The sequence below is a fragment of the Myxocyprinus asiaticus genome, chromosome 36 (assembly GCF_019703515.2).
Source record: "Myxocyprinus asiaticus isolate MX2 ecotype Aquarium Trade chromosome 36, UBuf_Myxa_2, whole genome shotgun sequence".
Taxonomy (NCBI): Eukaryota; Metazoa; Chordata; class Actinopteri; order Cypriniformes; family Catostomidae; genus Myxocyprinus; species Myxocyprinus asiaticus.
Genome location: NC_059379.1, coordinates 33,732,387 through 33,754,409, shown reverse-complemented (window position 1 = coordinate 33,754,409; position 22,023 = coordinate 33,732,387). Strand labels below are relative to the sequence as shown.

Sequence of the window (22,023 nt, the reverse complement as noted above, 5' to 3'; positions counted from 1 at the left end):
TGTGTCTTTGGTTATTTTATTTTTTATTGTAAATAAATAAATAAATAAATCAGATAAATACAAATATGTAGGGGGGCCCAACTCAATAATGTCACTCACAGCCCTTCATGGAATTCGGCCTTTCGCTGTTGTGGTCTTTTGCAGCGATTTGTTTGCTGTGATTCTCTGATTGGTGGATCTCTCTTTAGGATTATGGGTAGTGTACTTTTTTTTTTTATAAGAATTAAGTTGAAATAATGCTGACTGATGGCTTCGACTGAAGCAAATACCATCGATTAACAACCTCATGGTAGGTCTGTCTTAAAACGTTCAAAAGTTATTGTTAAAAATCAGTTTCTCTGTGGAGAAAATGAATGGGATTTTTACCTCCACAACCCTTCTGTTGCATTCTGAAACAATGAAGGCTAGGAGGAAGGCACATTGACTTGTGAATAGAGACAACTCAACATGCTGTGCCAAACATCACCCAGTATAACCTGCACAGGTGTGCTGCCAGCTTGCAAGGGCAGCGGCCTGCTGCAAGCCAGCTGCCAGGGGACCTCCAGGACTGGGCTCACCACTGTTTGAGAAAGACGAGAGAGGGAATGCCGTGCTGCTTCCTGAGCTTGTCCTGGTGCTCGCCAAAAAGATGTTCATCACCCATCAGTGTGACACCGAAAACCATCTCGCCACATGCTGAGAGAGACACAGCTTTAAACAGAGGGGGAGGAGAGGCTGTAATGAGCAACCTGGAATAGAGTGAAAGAGGTGTAGGTGTATTCTGAGAGCGAGATACAACCACGACAGAAAAAGAACATATTTCTTGCTTTGACAGGGCTGTGGAATATCATTAGTGTGTTGTCACCCCTAGTGTTCTCAAAAAAACAAAAAAAAACCTTTGATTCTTTGTGTATTTTTTACCCTCATGTGCACATAAAACACCTTGGGGTGAATTCACTAAACAGTTCCACCACGTTTCACCCAAAATGAATTCTGCTATTATATACTCACCCCCATGTCATGCCAAACCCAAATGAGTTTCTTCTGTGGAACACATAAATGCATTTTTTAAGAACATTCTGCCTACTTTTTTCAATATAATGAAAGAAATGGTGCTGTCAAGCTCCAAAATGATCAACAAATCACCATAAATGTTTAATTAGAGTAGTCCACAAGACTTGTGTGCTATATCTCTAGTCTTCTGAAGTCATGCAATAAGCTTCTGTCCATTGAAGTTTTTGTCATTTTTTCGTTCAGTACAAATGAGGCTTATTATAGATTATGGCTTCTTCACAAAACTCAGCACTATTTGCTTGGCACAATTAATATTCTGCTCTTATCGCCCATAGAAACAGGCACTAAATTATAAAATTTGTGTATTTTATAGTGATCATGGTAGCAATGCTTATTGAATTATAAGTGTCTATACAAAGATCCACCTTGGAAATTGGGCAATGCAAGTTGCTTTCAGCGCTGAATGTTTGGGTGTGTTTGTGCCGTTACCTGATTTGCATTAATGAATCGTGTGCTGAAACAAAGCAGGCAGCACAAGCAAATTAATGACACTATCAGTGGGTGCAATTCATTTTCGGTGAATTCCCCCCTTAATGTCACAAATCTGTATCTAAAAAAAGTGTATCCTACAGTATTGTCACAAATTTCTGACAATAGGTGTGAATAACCAAAGTTTGGTGGAAATTTGGCACTCATAAATTATTTCTTGAACATGTTAAACAGTATGCATGGTTCTATAATATCCTTGAACACAGGATGATCATAAGGGAACAGTGTTGGCACTATGAGATGCTCTTGGCCCTTTAACATGGATTCGGTATTGCTTGGCTGTTTTATGCATAGTAATCGTTGGGAATGATGACTCCCATGAGCTGGCTGCTCATTTCATTAACCATCCCCCTTCACTAGAATAGCTCTTCAACGGTAAACCCTTTCAAATGTTATAGGGTGCAGTAAAGTGAACGATCGGCAGCCGGTTGCAAGAAACCCCTTACGCTAAGAAAATGCTTGACAATACCCTTACAATTGTAAAGGATTTCTTAACTTAAGGGGTTTCTTGCCAAATCTGATATGCAGGAGAATTAAGAATAGTATATATGTTATTATGGGGCTGTTTTGGTGTAAGGTTTATTTATTTATTTATTTATTTATTTTTTCTGTTACAGGGTACAGTAACAGGTACAGTTTTTGTCCTTTAAGGTGATAAAGATGTACTTTGAATGATCCTGGACTCATATTCAACTGAAAACTCATATTGAATTATTAAGATTGCTTAAATAAATCAGTGCAGTGCTGACATTTATATTACTCAAACATTCTAGTTAGCCATTGCTCTAACCCTAAGTATCATAATTCTAAAGATAATGCTGAAGTATGTAATTTTTGTGCCACTGATCACAGTTGCAAAATTAAATATGTGTTTTCAAACAGCCTTCCGAAAACGCCATACCATCTGCCATTGATCAGACAAACAGATACTCCCGCCCCAACCCATGCCATTGGTTGAGTCAATGTTGTTGTGTCGGGCTGGATGGGCTACACAAAACAAACAGATAACTTTTTATAGCTCCACAGAGACACAGTGTTTACAATTTTTTTTATTTTTTATTTTTTTATTTTTTTATTAACCTACATATGGCTTACTTTTAGTTGTCTCTGCATATTAAGCTAGAATAGGACAAAGTATTTTAACATCAAAAACGTACACGCTTCATCTTTAACTCAGCCCGAACAACCTCCTACAAATTTTCATTTACACAGAACCAAGGGCTAAACTTACCTTTATCTTTAACACTATTGTTTTACTGCCTTCCAAGCACCGCTATTTCCTTCAGGAAATGCGAATCTACCTCCTCTATTCCTTTTGAAAACAAAAACAACTGAAGAAGATAAAAAAATTAAATTAAAAATCCTCTTTTATTGTGAGGATTCATTGTGTCTAATTACAATATATTTGCATGTGTCCTGTTGCATTTGTATAAATCTAGCAAGGACAAGCAAATAATCTGTTTTTAGTTAATAATAAAGTAAATTATGGGGAAAAAATGCCACAAGGGCTTTTTGGAAATTACACTTACAGAACTAATTTAAATGTTAATTTCTCATTGCAGGAACTCTTCTGGTGGAGAACATGCAGATAAATGGAAGAGCAGAAGACCCTGATCGCACCATCTCTTTATCCTTACGGGTCAACCACGACTACTGGGTCATCCTGGACCCGGTCAAACAACGCCTGTATCTCAACAGCACCGGACGACTTCTGGACCGAGATGTAAGTAACGCATAGATTTTACTTTCTTGGGATGTATCTGTTCTAAGGCTGTCAATTAAACATTAATTTAGTACAATTAATTTTAAAGAGTTCTTGTGCTACAAATACAGTAGCTAGATATAACAGGGTATACAGTAACAGAATGGAACTGGATGCTTGAGGTCCATTATTTTAAAGCTTAGAGTTATTTTTAACTCAACATGGCATCTTAAAACAGTGAGATGTCACACAAAAGGACAAAGACGTCCATCTGAGGCATGTGTACACAGAGAAGCAATCAGAAAAAAAAAAAAATATTATTTATTTTTTTTTTTTTAAGTGAACGCCCCCTAATTCTAACTCACACATTGACAAACTCAATTGCAGGGCAATTTTAGGCTTATTTTCAATTATGTGGGAATAAATCAAACAATATAATGACTTCTAAAGCCACTTTTTGTAATGTCTGTTGAATGCTTTACTCATCTGATATTTATTTAATCTTCATTTGGGGGCTATTTTCAACAATATTGATATATGCAATAATTTGTGATTTATTTGATTAATTAGCATTGTGTTATTAATTCCATCAAACATTTCTATGACAACCCTAATCTGTTCATATTTCTTTTGGGTCAGGCAGAACTATAGTTTTAAAACCTTCTTCTTAGCTGAGAAACCAGTTGTTTACAGAATTAACACTTTGTAATGGGCTGTAAGCAAGTGGTCATTTTTCTGTTGGCCTGCTGCTTGCACACTATGCAAATGAACTGCTCAATCTCTCGTTTTCTCTTTCTCCGTCAGCCTCCCTCCTACATTCAGTCCATTGTGGTGCAGGTTCAGTGTACTAATGAACTTGTTGGCACAGTGATACTGCACGAGGTGCGGATAGTTGTACGGGATCGCAATGACAACGCCCCACGCTTTCAGCAGCCGCGCTACTATGTTGCAATTAATGAGGTGAGTTTCTGTTTAGAACTACTTCTTTTCTTCTACTTTTGTTCTACTTGTGCAGATGTAATGAACTTTCCATGTGTCACTTTTGCAGTTTCTTTAGGTGGGTCATTCGAGCTGTGCATCATGCCCCTATCATATTAAGCACAGTGCAGAAGCTGTAGGCAGTTGTGAAAAATGTTGTAAAGTGAGGATGTTTTCAAAAATAATGCCATGAATAAATTTTGTTTAATTCCATACAAACAAACAAACAAAAAATAAATAAATAAATATTTGCGGTGATAATCTTTGCCTTCAAAACAGCACCAATTCTCCTAGTTACACCTGGACAAAGTTTTTTTTTTTTTTTAAAGGTTTTTTAAAAGTTTTTTAAAACTTTTTGTTTCTGCCATCTTGGACTTACAGTGACACTTAGTGGTGTGGATGCAGCATCATTCAAAATAAATAGTTTTCAGTTACAGATGCCATTGTAGAAATTCACTATTCACAATCAGCCATGATTAATTTAATCCAAGAGTGAAAGTGTCCAATAACAAGATGGTTACTGAGATTAAGCGAGTAGTGTTCACCTGGTCATGTGATTTTAAAATGGCAGCCCCCATGAGGGTGCCCCTGCCCCATGCAGAATAAAACAGCTTTTATAAGGTTACTGATAAGACTGATATGACTGAGTCCTCATCTCATGTGAGTGCTCATGATTTGTATACATATATTTCAAAATTACAATTAATTTCTTTAGGTAAAACTTTTTTAATGGGGAATTTAAAAATAAAATAAATAAATCTGTTTTAGGGCTCCTTGTTCTTCTATTCATTTTTATTTGCAAAATGAATGTTGAAATCTAAAATTTATATTTCTTATTGTCACACTAAAACTGAAGAAAAAGAATAACCATCTTAAGACAAATGTTTTTGTGAAGCATCAAATGTGACCTTTGCACAATACTGTATTTTATTCTTAATATATTTTTCCAGTCTTAGTATATTGAATAAAATATTAATATAATATATGTTAACAAATATTATATTATCGGTTTATTTTATTTTAATAAGGAATCACAGATAAGATAACATAGGAGCTCTACTTTGATTTAAGCAAAATGAAAAAAATGAAATGAAATTTTGTAAGAAATATTCCAGATGTGTGTGTTTTTATTTTATTTTATTTAATCACAATGTTTCAATTAGTTTTAATTAGTCTTGGATTTATAGGTTTTTCATGTGCCCTCAGTATCACTTTTCATCCTGTTGGTCTTTTGTAATATCTCTTTAAATAACAATCATCCTCCAGAAAGTTATACCATTTTTTAATGGTAAAACAACAGAACAAAAGCAGTATTAGCAATGATTTTTTGGATTCTGTGATGTTTTGTGATGTTAGTTGGCTTGTCTCACTCTAAAATATTCCATCCTGTTGGATAAAATTACTGAATTCAGTTCGATGATATAGACATTTCAAAAGATGGTTAAAAAAATATCAAAATTAACTTAAAAGTTGACACCCTCATGTTAGCCCCCTGTTAGCTTGCATCCTCTTGGGCATAATGTTAATTTACTTGGCATTGTGTAAATTATGAAGTTATAATTAAAAAGGTTTAAGTGCCTGAGCTTGACCAGAGCATATTTCTGAAAGTCTGGTATACCCTTTATATATGAATAGTTCCTTAAATTACAACATAAGTATATTATTTATTTATTTATAGAGTTAAAAAGGTTCTGCATGACTAGGATGACAGAACATTGAACATCAGAATTACCAATTTGCACTAGCATTCCAGTGCAATAATTCTCATAGAAGTTTTCAAATTGAGTATTTGCCATTAATGGTGAATGTAATTGGAAATTCACCGAGTGGATTGTACCAGCGTGATGTTTTACTGACTCCAAGTTTATTTTGTTGTAAATGAATTGCACTTGTGGGGTTTGCAGCTGAAGCTTTAAGCTGTTAACCTTCTCACTCTTTGACTGCTCTGTAATTACCCCAGAAGGGTTGTAGTTTACTGAATAAATCTGCCACTCAGTTTTTGTGACTTATTTAGCTCCTCTACAACAAGTAGGGCTGTGTTCTGAATTCCATTTGCAGTGCATTTAGAGATGCACTTATATTGAAATTCTGGCCGATACAATAAGCTGATTATTTTCAGATAATGATTAATAACTAATAAACAGTTTACAGATTTATTAATCCACATGGGGCAATACAAAATAAATAAATACATAAAAATACTACAACACAATTAAACAATACATTTAGAAACTCAAGACAATAAAACACGTGCTATATAACAACAAAGTGCCAGAGTTAAAATAGCATGACAAAATAATAAACAAACAAATAAATAAATAACTGTTACATTCTGTAGGCAGATGTGAATTTGTAGCAGGTGGTATTAAAGCAATATTATAGTTCTATGCTATTTTGTCTAAATAAAGTATACTGTTTGAATAAACTAAAATAAAGTCAGGTGAACATACAGTATTAGGAATAAATACGAATTACAATGCACACACTACATCTGTAGCCCTGAAAGAAACATGAAATGCAGTTTTAGAATTTCTCATGCACATCTAAACAAAGCGAATGGACACATTACAAAAAATTGTGCTTCAGCTTCCGCCATAGATGGATGCATGAACAAGCATAATTTGAAAGTAACATTAGTAAAGATTGTGTAAAACTAATTTTTATGCATGAACACACACAGCTTTGCTATCGTAACATTCACACTGCAACTAAAGCTGACATACACTCTTAAAGGGAAAGCGTGCTTCAAGAGATCTATAAGTGCTATGTTACAGTAAAGGTATATGTCATCTTAAACAAGCAGTAGCAAGTCCACAGTAAGTTATCCTTCATCAGCCAAGAAATATCCAATATTGACATATTACTGATACATCTGAAAAATCAATTAATTTCCTTAATCTTCTTAAATGAAATCTTAAAATGCTAGGTCAAGATTACAATCAAATACCATATTTCAAATTAGCAGTGAAATCTGACAATAATGGTATCATATATTGTGCTTCTTTAGCTCAAATCAGACTAAAATGGGCCATTTTCCAGGGGGTCCTGTTAATGCACATTTTTGAGTTAACTGATCAAAAGGTGACTGGCTCTTTTATCTGTAAGTTGGGACTTCCTTTTCTACACCCGCCTTATTGGGTGTTCCAAATTCTCCCATTCATTTTAACACAAGCTCAGCTAAACTGTCTCAAATGATCAAATTATCCTAAATATTTCATGAATGAACATGTAAGTGGCAGGGGATGTGTAGAACTTTGTGAATGATGAGTGATCACGTCCACACTTTTTGGTTTTTAGTTAAAAATGTATTGATTTGCTCTCATCTACACTGGAATGAGTCTTTCGGAAACTCTGTCTAGTACTGCACACCTGTAGTATGATGATGCATTTAGTAAACAGAAAATGGAAAACGTTTTAACCAGAAATGTATTAGTGTGGAGTGTGGACGTAGCCCAATTCTGCAGAGCCTAATGAGCAGTTCTGTGGGCACAGATTTCAGTCCAGTCTTGCATCCCTAAATGTGGCAAATTGAATTCTCAGCCTCTGCAGTTAAAAAGGAAGTATTTTTCATTGTAATCTTTATTTGCCTTTTATTTTGTCCTCCACTTTGCATTAGCTTCCTAGAACATTGAACACATAGTGTGATGGTGGGTCTGCTGGAATCCCGTCTTGGTCTCCAGAGATCTTCTTGCACTAAATTGACTGCATGGAGAGTGTGTGGCTTTCAGCTAATTGAAAGTGGTTCCCCGGAGAGCTGTCAGTAGAGATTTCCCTCATTAGGAGGCAGCTTCAGTGGCAGGCAGCCTCCCCTCGAGTGGCCTCAAAAACCAGCTGGCTGTATTGCCCACTATCGATTTCAAGGAGAGTTTGAAACGTTTGACTGATGCACAGATAAGGGGAACCAACACAGCTCAGTCTATCTATCAGTCAACAAGCACTACAGAGTACACTGTAGAAGTCCACAAAGTATTTGCAAATAATATAATTGAATAAAAAAACAAAACAAACAATGGTACAATATTAATCTAATGACTTATATTAACTGAAATGGTTAGTATAAACATGGTATTTGAAGTTCAATGCAAAATGGTCAGGTATATACAAGTGTGAATAGTAATTTCTTTTTTTTTTTTTTACTAATTAATCACACATTTTTGTGTGATTAATCATGATTAAATGATGGTACATGACACATTACAACATTAAAAATAATCATAAATATATTTACATTATAATTTGTCTGCAAGAAATTGGTCATCATTTATTTTAATTATTTAAACGTGTACATGTAAAAATGTGCACATTTATTTTTCTTTTATTTATTTATTTTTCTTTAATCAGACACCTTTTTACCAATATTAATCTTTGATAGAAGTGGATGAAGCAGATGCCCTAACCCCACCCCCACCATAATCGGAGACTTTAAGGCTGAGTTCCCTGCCAGGAACAACTTGGGACACCTTTCTCTTTCAGGAAGTAAAAAAACAAGCAAAAAAATAAAATAAAAACGGATGCTGCATTAATTGCCTTAAAATTTTTAATTATAATTATTTTAATAATATACAGTTAGTAGTTTGAGAGTCTGGAAGTCAACACAATTGCATCATTCACAGTGCTTTACAAGTCACTCTTTTGCAGTGAATTCCGTTTCCATTGTAACTGCAACTTCTTTGATTGGTGGTTCCCTCTTCAGGATTATGGGTAGTGTAGTTCTTCACTGTCAAACTGGCAATTCAACACAATTTTAGAAAGTAGAAATGAAATGAAATCACAGACTCAATGCTTTACAGAAGCATATATCATCCCTTAACAACCTCAGAGCTCATGGTAGGTCTGTCTTTAAAGGATTTTTACTTTCAGAACCATACTGTTGCACTACCTATTCTTGTACTCAGTTGTACTGCATCTATATATATATATATATATATATATATATATATATATATATATATATATATTATGTTTGTATATGTTATGTGTATTTTGATAGTCTTGATGAAGTCTTGTTGATTTCCACCCTAAAAACTACTGTATGTGTTATTTAAAAATTATTATTTACCTCTCCAGGGTCAAAAATGACCCGACCACGATGGGAGGTTAAATTACTCTCTTTACATTGCCTAATGCAATACCTTTACATGTCTTTTTGCTTTATTTGTGGAATAACTATATTTGAGGCAGATGTTTTCATCTTGAAATTTCCTCTTAACTCCCTTCTGTCAGGTATTTGTCTCTTTCTCTCTCTAATATGTCTTGCCAGAAAGTCTGAGTATCAGCACATGAACTAATACCTGATTTCCCAGGTGCCTCAAGCTTCCGCAGGAGTCTTGTACTTAATGCTTCCTATTTTTCCTGCTTTTTGAGAGCCGCACCACAGCAGGACCTCGCTGTGAAAAACAGAATGGGAGTGCTGTCTGCTTTACAAGAGCTTGTCCATCAGTCTTTCCCTAAGAAGAGAGCTGTTTAACACAGTGGTCAAAATACTTAAGGCGTAAACTAGTCTGCCAACTCGCTGGCACCAGGAAGCAAGATGATGAAATGGCAGCAACAACTCAGGATGAAACAGCATTGTCTTTGATGGACAGCCAACTGAGGGAGTTTAAGAGACCCAAAAGAGATCTTAAATGTTTCCACCACGTAATATAGTTTTTTTTGTTATTATCTTTTCCAGCTAACACCTGTTGGAACCACCATCTTCTCCGGTTTTACTAGGAACAATGGGGCTGTTGACATTGATGATGGGCCTAATGGACAAATTGAATACACCATTCAGTACAACCCTAAAGATCCGGTATGCCACCTTATTAGGCATTTTACTTGTATTATACTTTGTATATATTTACTAAATATAGATTTAATTTTTCTTATAGTCCTTATTTAGTTTTCATGGCCATATTCCACCTTCTCTCTTACCCTTTCAATTAAACAGGCTGTTTTTGCTACTGTACCCTTAAAGGGCTCATATCACAAGGAACTTTGAGATAAACAAGCTTGACAACCTTAGAAAACATACTGTAACTTGTGAAACTCAGACCTTCCACTCCCATCCAAAAAGAGCATTTGTTAAAACTAAGCTCCAAAAACTGATATCTTCTAATGCATCAACACAGAACTTCCCACATTTACACAGTGATGCCTATTTTCTGAGTAGAAACTTCGTCTTTCCCGTCACGGTGAGGTAATAAGGAGAAAGCAGGATAGATACTATTTTTCTCCAAACATTAAAAAGACAAACAACATAAAAGTAAAATGTGTGAAAGCTCATCAAACGTGAGGCTATGTGTAGCACCTTCCACTCTGCCTATCCTTTTTAAATTAACATTAGAAATGAGCAACAAGTTCATATTATATTGAAGTTTTTGTATTAAACAAGATTCCTGATCATTTTAGTCTGATTTTAGCATTTGAGTGGCACATTTCAGCACTGATTTGATTTAAGCATCTGTCACAAATAGGTTTATCATGATACCATTTTTTTAATTTCTGGGCACAACCCAAGTCAGAAATTAACTTGACCATGGGGCGTAAACCGCTTTTCCTGCCTCAGGTTATTTAGCATATAATTCTCTTGTTACATGCTTTTCTTAGTTTCCTGCTCTGACTAAACGTATTTCAGTCCTAAACTTTGATAGCAACAATACAATGCAAGTTATAGGATTTTACCCAACATCACCATTCTGGAATTTAACTATGGACTTCATAGATACCAAACATGAGGGTAATAATAATAATTGCAATGGTAATAACATTCATGATAAGTGATTAAAAGAGTAATAAGAATAAATCATATGGTTAAAGCAAGGATAACATAACATGATGTAGTCTGACAATATCTAAGGTAGATATACATATAAGAAAGCCAAGAACAATGTTAATTCCATGTATGTAAGAGGGTAAAATGTTATTAAACCCAGTCTTGGAATTTCAGATCTCACTCTCTTGAGTGTACTTCGAGAAGGAGGGGGACCTCCCCTTTTTTGTTCCTAGACTGTGAGCTTCCAAATAGGATACCAGATTAAAAGTTATAATGGTTATTCCATTAACTTAGAGCATGGTGATGCTTGAATATCTGTTATTGTAGATGATATAGTCAGGCTAAACCTTGTGTATAAAATGATCTTGTACGTTTGGTCCCATATGCATAGAGAGTCAAACGTTCAGAAAGTCATACTGAGTCTGCCCTGTGTCACTGTCCCGTGGGGTGCAGGGCCTCCTTGACCAATGGCCCTTTTGTTTAAATCAAGCTGTTTTTCTGTTAAGCAGAATGGCTAATCTCCTGACCAGCCATTTGGCACAACCATTAATTATCTCAAATCAACAACCTGAAACGAGATTCAGTCTCTCAACAGGGGACTCCCCGAGGGTAGTGCGATCGTTCTTACAGTTGTTTTGTTTAGTGAAGGGTCACAGAATGCAGATGTGAGAGACTTTCTGCACCAGATGTATAAATTCATAGTTTTATGGCCTGGAAAGTCCCTAAGGTCATTCTACCAGAAGGTCCGCTTATTGCTTTGTGTGTCCTTTGGAATGTTTCGCTGCCTGGTGCACTTAAAGTCCTACAGAGTATTTCTGTAGCTGCTGATCTCATGGGATTTCACACACAACAGTCTCTAGAATTTACTCCAAATGGTTCCAAAAACAAAAATGCATCAAGTGAGTGGCAGTTCTGTGGACAGAAATGCCTTGTTGATGAGAGAGGTCAACAGAGAATGGCCAGCCTGGTTCGAACTGACAAAGTCTACGGTAACTCAGATAACCGCTCTGTACAGTTGTGTTGAGAAGAATAGCATCTTAGAATGGGTTGGCTCTGTTTTGGTGGCAAAGGGGGAACTACACAATATTAGGCAGGTGGTTTTAATGTTGTGGCTGATCGGTGTATGTTTGCAGACCAATTACCAGTTACTAATTTCATATGCGAGAGGGTGTTCATTGAATGCGCATTATATAAAAATAAGACAAAAATATAAAATGAATGACCCCTTTAAGACCTCTATATGAAAATGACATCTGTTATGATTGGCTACTTCTTTGAGCAACAATTCCCCCATGAAGCTGCTGACTATATTAATTTACGATTTTAATTATTTAGCAATAATAACTTGTTAATTTATTCTTATGCCAATGTGCTCATGGTTGTGGCCACAATGTAATTAACATTATATCTCACTTCGCTTGCCAATGAGTGCTATATTTGGACAGTTTTTCAAAGTAACATTTTCTTAAGTAACATTTTAAACTTAAGTTCAAGCAAGAGATTGCAGGAATGCACATTAACCTCTGCTGTGACATCACTTTGTTCGCAACCTCTGATACCATAAGGTGAGTAAAGGGGAACCAGTGACTGTTGTTGGGAGTCATTTACACATCAAACCCTTGTATTTCGAAAGACCAAGAAACATCCTGTCTCCATGACCTCTTTAAAGTGTCGAGTCTCCTCCTGTATTGCTAAGAATGGTCAGTAGTATTTTCTTTCTCCCATCAGCATTCTTCCCTCACTAAGGCAGACAGATGATGAATTGCTCATGAGGCTGCGAGTATATGAGCATTTTTATGTGTGTTCTGAGAGGAAAACCCTTTTGACCTACCCTTTCCATCTCCACAGACCACAAACAGGACATTCGACATCCCCCTCACCCTGTCTGGATCGGTGGTTCTCAGGGAGCGGCTGAATTACGAAGAGATCACACGCTACCTGGTCATCATTCAGGCCAATGTAAGTCTGCATGAGATGGGGAGAAACAGATATAAAGGAATGAAAGATGACCAGAACTGCATCTGGCTAACTGAGCGTGACATTAGCGGTTTTCTAAAGCCTAGTAAGCTGCCTACCTAGACAGCATTTGAAGGCATCATAGGCAGGATTGCAAGACAAATGCCGTTTCAAAAGTTACGCAGTATAATTTCGCTGCTTTCTAAGACAACTTGTTTTTGCCCAATTCTAAAGGCTGTTTTCACACCTGGCTTGTTTGGTGCATTTGTTTCGGAACCTGGTGCATTTTCTTCCTTAGTTCGGTTAGTTTAGGCATATATTAACACAGGAATCGCACTTGGATCTTCACCAAAACAAGAAACCAGCTTGGCGAAGTCTCAGTGTGATTTTAAACTAACTCTGGAACGGTTTGCTTGTGGTGAGAATGCAATCGGACCTAGCAAACCTAATGGATCATTCAGCACGTCACTGTAATTCATAATCAAAACACGGATTTAGCCCTCTGGGAAATAGTAGAGACCTTTTTTACTGACTTGATTAGATATAATCGCATGTAAAGTTGGTACTTAATGATTGTTTAATAATTCCTGAAGCAGTTTTAGTACAATCACTTAAATTTTAGTCTGTTTTGAAACATTGCCTTTTGAAAGTGAACCGAGCTAAGGAGAAAATGCAACATTGTTAAAATTTTAGCCCCTGTTTCGGAACAAATCAAATGAACTACAGGTCTGAAAACGTCCTAAGGCTGCTTTGCATGTATCCTTAATTGAATACTGAAGATTATAATTCAAATTTTAAATCTAATTAAAAATGGGCTATTTTACTAAATATTTGTGTGCTTTGTACTGTATGTGGTTGATGAAGTTGCAGGTTTGTATTTGTATATTATATATATATATATATATATATATATATTTATATTTAACAGGCATTTTTACAGTGTACAATTAATTTTCACATACTGTTGGGAAAATGACTTATTTTAACTATAAGTGGAGAGAAAATAATAATAATAGTAAGCTTTTATCAGTGGTCATCAGTGGTCTATGAATAAGTTTGTAATCTTTACAAACTTTTGATTAAGTTTAAGATGTCAGCCCTGATCCACATTTGGTATTTCATTCCAGGACCGAGCTCCCAACCCAAGAGACAGGCTTACCGCCACCACCACACTCACGGTGGATGTGTTGGACGGGGATGACCTGGGCCCCATGTTCCTGCCCTGCAGCCTGGTAGACAATACCCGCGACTGCAAACCTCTCACTTACCGTGCCAGCATCCTGGAGCTCACAGATCCAGTGAGTGTTTTCTTTACCCTCTTACAGAAGTTATGCAAAGCCTTTCCACATATTTTAGCTCCAAACTTTACCTGGCACTTGTTTGTAGTTTGACTGGCACACATCTTGCATTTCTGGTCTTGAAAAACATCATGACTAAAGCAACAATGATGTTGCTCCTTTGCATTTAAGAAGAAAATCCACACAGAAGGCAGACTCAAAAACATGGGAAAGAAAGGCTTTCTTGAATTAGAGATTTTTTAGTTTTTCAAATGAGCTAAATTAATGTGCAGTATTTGAACTGGATGTCCACTGATTCTCAGTATAGAACAAAGTCTGTCAAAAACATTGAGTGTGGGGGAAAAAAAGCAGTGCTGATTAATTTGTGAGCTAAGAACGCATCCTAGAACAGTATGCAAATTTCAAGTTCATATTGGCACCAAACATAATTGCAAAAATAATGATCGTTTTCAGAAGCTTACAGAGGCCATATTTCTCACGATCTTGACAAAAGTTATAGTGGTTCTTGCATGATCTCTATATCTCATATATTTAGGAGATTAATTGTTGATGGTTTAATGCAATAAATAAATAAAATAAATAAAGAAATTAGTGCAGTATTTTTTTTTTTTTTCACTACAGTATGCTAAACTAAAATGACCATAAAAAAATTTACAGGAAGTACACGCTTGACTCGACTGAGCATCCTAGCACAGAAAGTGATTGTGTGGAGCAGTGCATGTTTACTCATGGGAGTGGATTTACTGTACGGAGACTATACGGGCATGCTGCCGTATCTTTTCGCATTGGCCAAAAATATTCACTCACTGTCATCTGAACTAGTGTCAAAAACAAAACCGCTGGAGAGAGACTTAGAGTGTGCGTGATAAAAACTGAACGGCAGCCAGAAAAGCTGATAGTTTTTAGATTTTATATTTCAGAAAATTATACTTCAGCATTAAATTTGTTTTATATTTATAGTGTCTAATAATGCATTGACAATGAACACTTAAGTTTACCTTGCCAATAAAGCATATGTTTATGATTATATTTCAGTGTTTGTTTTATATATCATGTACCATGATTAACCTTGACTAATTACAGAAAACTTTGCGATTAATTAGTTAAAAATGTATTCACAGGCCAAATATATTTATAATAAACCATTACAACTATTGGACCCCATATTCAGTATATTAGTGCTGTCAGTCGATTAAAATATTTAATCGTGATTAATCGCATAATTTTCTGTAGTTAATCGCGATTAATCACAGATTTTGAAACTGCTGAAATTTGACTCTAAGTATGCTTTTTTTCCTGTCAAAATGCATTTATTTCCATTTTATAAAAAAAAAAGAAAAAAAAAAAAGAAAGAAAAACAATTTGTAACAATATAATGTTTTATTAACATTTTCCAAACAAAGCCTTCCACAGTATAAAAAGAGAAGTGTTTTGTTCCTTCCTGCAGTTGCCTTTGGCACTTGGGGGTGTAAAAACAAATATTGTTTACTTATTAAAGCACAATCTACAAACACATTTTTATCATATAACACAATGATGAATAAGACATTACAGATTTATTTTCTGCTATAGCATAATTTCCCGTACAGCTGCTTTGTAACGACGTCTGTTGTGAAAAGCGCTATACAAACAAAAATGACTTGACTTGAGAAATGCACTAAAATAGCACCAATTCAAGTAACATTAAATGTTTCCAAAAGTCTAAGTGGGAGTTTGACTATGTGAAAGAACCAGTCCCCACATAAGTTGCATATTCATTGCAATGGGCATTAAATCTCTTAAACTCTCATCCTCCACAATATTAATCAGCCAGCAGACTTTGACTATCCACTTTGCTACAGCAATCATGAAGCCGAGTTCATTATTCGCGTCAGGGCATCAATGCCAGAGTCAAATGTCGCTTTGAACTCAACATGAAAAGTGCTGCAGGCCCTAAGAAAAATGTTTGCATTAAACTTTTTTAATTAATTGCATACATTAGCGCATGCATTATATATATATATATATATATATATATATATATATATATATATATATATATATATATATATATACACACACTACCGTTCAAAAGTTTAGGGTTATTTTTTTTATTTATTTTTTTCACATTTTAGAATAACAGTAAAGTCATCACACTATTGAATAATAGAAATCGAAATATGGGATTTATGTTGTGACTAAAAAAATCCAAAATAAATCAAAACTGTGTTATATTTTAGCATCTTCAAAGTGGTCACACTTTGCCTAGATTTTGCAGAAATGTACTCTTGACATTTTCTCAACCATCTTCTTGAGGTATCACCCTGGGATGCTTTTTAAACTGTATTGAAGGAGTTCCCATCTATATGCTGGGCACTTAGTGGCTGCTTTTCTTAATTATTAATAAGTCATCCATTTCAAAAACTTTATTTTTTTTTATAAAATGTTAGTTTTTTTAATTAAATAAATTAATATGTTGGCACAATTATATTTTTGTCTACAAAACTAATTTCAAACATTTACAGTAAGCATACGCCTTCAGATCAAAAGGTTTTTAAGATCATGAGAAACATTTCAGACAAGTGACCCCAAACTTTTGAACGGTAGCATATATATATATATATATATATATATACATAGGTATGTGTGAGTAAAATTAACATTTTTATTTTATTCTATGAGGTGCTGACAACATTTCTCCCAAATTCCAAGTAAAAATTGTGTCATTTCAGAACATTTATTTGCAGAAAATGACAACTGGTCAAAATAAAGTGAGGAGCTTGAAGCACCCCCATATAGATAGACACTGATCCTCCACCAAATTTCACAGTGGGTGCGAGGCACTGTGGCTTGAAGGCCTCTCCAGGTCTCCGTCTAGCCATTAGACGATCAGGTGGAGGATTGGTGATGATCTGGGGGTGCTTCAGCAAGGCTGGAATTGGGCAGATTCATCTTTGTGAAGGACGCATGAATCAAGCCACGTACAAGGTTATCCTGGAAGAAAACTTGCTTCCTTCTGCTCAATGTTCCCCAACTCTGAGGATTGTTTTTTCCAGCAGGACAATTCTCCATGCCACACAGTCAGGTCAATCAAGCTGTGAATGGAGGACCACCGGATCAAGACTCTGTCATGGCCAGCACAATCTCCAGACATGAACCCCATTGAAAGCCTCTGGAATGTGATCAAACATTTTTGTGCCAGAAGTGGCATAAAGTCAGCCAAAAGCAATGTGAAAGACTGGTAGAGAGCATGCCAAGATGCATTAAAAGCTGTGATTGAAAATCAGGATTATTCCACCAAATATTGATTTCTGAACTCTTCCTAAGTTAAGACACTAGTATTGTGTTGTTTAAAAGTGAATATGAACTTGTTTTCTTTGCATTATTCGAGGTCTGAAAACACGGCATCTTTTTTGTTATTTTGACCAGTTTGGTTCTGCAAATAAATGCTGTAAATGACAATGTTTTTATTTGGAATTTGGGAGAAATGTTGTCAGTACTTTATGAAATAAAAAAAATTATAAAAAATATTTTTTTATTTTACTTAAACAAATACCTATAAATTGTTAATCCAGATGAACTGATCATTTTGCAGTGGTCCCTTAATTTTCTCCAGAGCTGTGTGTATAAATATATATATATATGTGTGTGTGTGTGTGTGTGTGTGTATACAGTTGAAGTCAGAAGTTTACATACACCTTAGCCGAATACATTTAATCTCAGTTTTTCTCAACTCCTAATATTTAATCGTAGAAAACATTCCCTGTCTTAGGTCAGTTAGGATCACTACTTTATTTTAAGAATGTGAAATGTCAGAATAATAGTAGAGAGAACGATTTATTTCAGCTTTTAAGCAACATCACAAGACATCACATTCCCAGTGGGTCAGAAGTTTACATACACTTTGTTAGTATCTGGTAGCATTGCCTTTAAATTGTTTAACTTGGGTCAAATGTTTTGGGTAGCCTTCCACAAGCTTCTCACAATAAGTTGCTGGAATTTTTGCCCATTCCTGACAGAACTGGTGTAACTAAATCAGGTTTGTAGGCCTCCTTGCTCGCATACGCTTTTTCAGTTCTGCCCACAAATTTTGTCCCCATAGTTCATCCTTGGGAGCAATTTCCAAATGCCTGAAAGTACCACATTCATCTGTACAAACAGAAATTGCAGCCATCATACCACTCAGGAACGAGACGCATTCTATCTCCTAGAGATGAACGTAGTTTGGTGGAAAAAGTGCAAATCAATCCCAGAACAACAGCAAAGGACCTTGTGAAGACGCTAGAGGAAACAGGTAGACAAGTATATATATCCATAGTAAAACGAGTCCTATATCGACATAATCTGAAAGGCTGCTCAGCGAGGAAGAAGCCACTGCTCCAAAACTGACATAAAAAGCCAGAATACAGTTTGCAAGTGCACATGGGGACAAAGAATTTCATTTATGGAGAAATGTCCTCTGGTCTGATGAAACATAAATTTTACTGTTTGGCCATAATGACCATCATTATGTTTGGAGGAAAAGGGTGAGGCTTGCAAGCCGAAGTACACCATCCCAACCGTGAAGCATGGGGGTGGCAGTATCATGTGGTGGGGTGCTTTGCTGCAGGAGGGACTGGTGCACTTCACAAAACAGATGGCATCATGAGGAAGGAAAATTATGTGGATATATTGAAGCAACATCACAAGACATCAGCCAGGAAGTTAAAGCTCGGTTGCAAATGGGTCTTCCAAATTGACTATGACCCCAAGCATACATCCAAAGTTGTGGCAAAATGGCTTAAGGACAACTAAGTCAAGGTATTGGAGTGGCAATCACAATGACCTGACCTCAATCCAATAGAAAATTTGTGGGCAGAACTGAAAAAGTGTGTGCGAGCAAGGAGGCCTACAAACCTGACTCAGTTACACCAGTTCTGTCTGGAGGAATGGGCCAAAATTCCAGCAACTTATTGTGAGAAGCCTGTGAAAGACTGCTCAAAACATTTGACCCAAGTTAAACAATTTAAAGGCAATGCTACCAAATACTAACAAAGTGTATGTAAACTTCTGACCCACTGGGAATGTGATGAAAGAAATAAAAGCTGAAGTAAATCATTCTCTCTACTATTATTCTGACATTTCACATTCCAACTGACCTAAGAAAGGGAAAGTTTTCTACGATTAAATGTCAGTAACTGTGAAAAACTGAGTTTAAATGTATTTGGCCAAAGTGTATGTAAACTTCTGACTCAACTACATTTTACATTTTAGAATAATAGTAAAGTCATCAAAACTATGGAATAACATAAATAGAACTATGGGAATTATGCTGTGACTAAACAAAATCCAAAATAAATCAAAATGTGTTTTATTTTAGCATCTTCAGAGTAGTCACCCTTTACCTAGAATTTGCAGACATCAACCAACTTCTTGAGGTATCACCCTGGGATGTTTTTAAACAGTATTGAAGGAGTTCCCATCTATGTTGGGCACTTATTGGCTGCTTTTCTTTATTATTTGGTCCAAGTCATCAATTTCAAAAACTTTTTTTTTTTTTTTATTAAATTTTAGTTTTATAATGAAATAAATTAATATGGTGGCACAATTATATTTTTGTCTACAAAAATAATTTCAAACATTTAAGTATACGCCTTCAGATCAACAGATTTTTAAGATCATGAGAAACATTTCAGTCAAGTGTTTCAAAACTTTTGACCAGTAGTGTATATACACTGGCAGCCAAAAGTTTGGAATAATGTGTTTTTTTTGTTGTTTTTTTTTTAAATAATGTTTTGCTGTTTTGGAAATAAATTGGTACTTTAATTCACCAAAGTGGCATTCAGCTGATCACAAAGTATAGTCAGGACATTACTGATGTAAAAAAACAGCACCATCACTATTTGAAAAAAGTCATTTTTGATCAAATCTAGACAGATCCCATTTCCAGCAGCCATCACTCCAACACCTTATCCTTGAGTAATCATGCTAAATTGATAATTTGGTACTAGAAAATCACTTGCCATTATATCAAACACAGCTGAAAGCTATTTGGTTCATTAAATGAAGCTTAACATTGTCTTTGTTTGTTTTTGAGTTGCCAATGTATGTAATAGACTGGCATGTCTTAAGGTCAATATTAGGTCAAAAATGGCAAAAAGGAAACAGCATTCTCTAGAAACTCGTCAGTCAGTCATTGTTTTGAGGAATGAAGGCTATACAATGCTTGAAATTGCCAAAAAACTGAAGATTTCATACAAAGGTGTACACTACAGTCTTCAAAGACAAATGACAACTGGCTCTCACAAGGACAGAAAGAGATGTGGAAGGCCAGATGTACAACTAAACAAGAGGATAAGTACATCAGAGTCTCTAGTTTGAGAAACAGAAGCCTCACATGTCCTCATCTGACAGCTTCATTGAATTCTACCCGCTCAACACCAGTTTCATGTACAACAGTAAAGAGAAGACTCAGGGGTACAGGCCTTATGGGAAGAATTGCAAAAAAAAAGACACTTTTGAAACAGAAAAACAAAAAGAAAAGGTTAGAGTGGGCAAAGAAACACAGACATTGGACAACAGATAATTGGAAAAGAGTGTTATGGATCTTAACCCCATTGAGGTTTTGTGGGATCAGCTAGACTGTAAGGTGCGTGAGAAGTGCCCGACAAGACAGCCACATCTATGGCAAGAGCTACAGGAAGCGTGGGGTGAAATGTCACCTGAGTATCTGGACAAACTGACAGCTAGAATGCCAAGAATCTGCAAAGCTGTCATTGCTGCATGTGGAGGATTTTTTTGATGAGAACTCTTTGAAGCAGTTTTGTTTTTTTTCAAATTGTAATAGTAATTTTTCACATTAGGGTTAAATGTCCTGACTATACATTGTGATCAGTTGAATGCCACTTTGGTGAATAAAAGTACCAATTTCTTTCCATAAGAGCAAAATCTGTACATTATTCCAAACTTTTGGTCACCAGTATGTGTATATATATACATATAAATATATCAGATCAATTTCCAGGTTAAAAAAAAAAAAAAAAAAAAAACTACAGAAAAACAGGTTTTGCTTTGTGCATACAGTAGTTTAAACAAGTCACAATTGTGTGGGCAGATGTTTTTTTTAATTACCATTAAAAATGATTTTGTGAAATCATAAACATAATTTAGATAATTAAAGAATAATTTTGCAAATTAAAGAATAATTGGTGAGTGGGCATGAACGTGTAGGCTACATTATGCAATTGTGAAATGTAAATAATACAAAAGTGTTGTGTTTTGTGACAAACTTTGTCTTGCTCAAGGGCACTGTGGTGATAGGGCTCTCAGTAACTCAGTAAGTTTACGGGTCACCGCTATCTGTCATTGCACCTGCAATGTCTGCAGCTCCGAGCCTTGAGCACTAGGATATCACCAGCCGGCTTATGTGATAAATGTTTTTTTATAAATATGAAATTATGGCCATGGGGAAAACAACCTAAATCAGCATTTTTATTAGCTTCAGATATGGTTCATGTATTGAAAACTTTATTTATTTTCAGCCAACTCTCAAGTGCAATGATGTTTGACATAAATATTGCACATTGTTGGGTTTTGTGCATGAAACCCATTTTACATCTGTAATGTAACATATTTGTGAGTGGAACGAGATATTCAATGAAAGAAAAATTAAGGATGAGACATGATTCTATCCAATGGGAATTGATAGGATTTTGAAAAGTAGACCTGGATGCAGGTTTGCTATGACAAAAGCTATTTGACTATTATAGTCATTAGTTACCTCATGGCCTACACTGTAAAAAAAAAAAAAAAAAAAAAAATTAATAAATAAAAAT

General features: G+C 35.5%; 1 protein-coding gene across 1 annotated transcript in view; it reads left to right on the top strand.

Moving 5' to 3' along the window:
• pcdh15b (protocadherin-related 15b) overlaps positions 1–22,023 on the top strand; it is a 423,399-nt gene that overhangs the window by 99,837 nt on the left and 301,539 nt on the right. Inside the window, exons 5-9 of the mRNA XM_051673714.1 lie at positions 3,105–3,265; positions 4,049–4,204; positions 9,894–10,013; positions 12,825–12,935; positions 14,060–14,230. Of these exons, the coding sequence (XP_051529674.1) occupies positions 3,105–3,265; positions 4,049–4,204; positions 9,894–10,013; positions 12,825–12,935; positions 14,060–14,230 (719 nt within the window). The remainder of the gene's footprint in view (positions 1–3,104; positions 3,266–4,048; positions 4,205–9,893; positions 10,014–12,824; positions 12,936–14,059; positions 14,231–22,023) is intronic.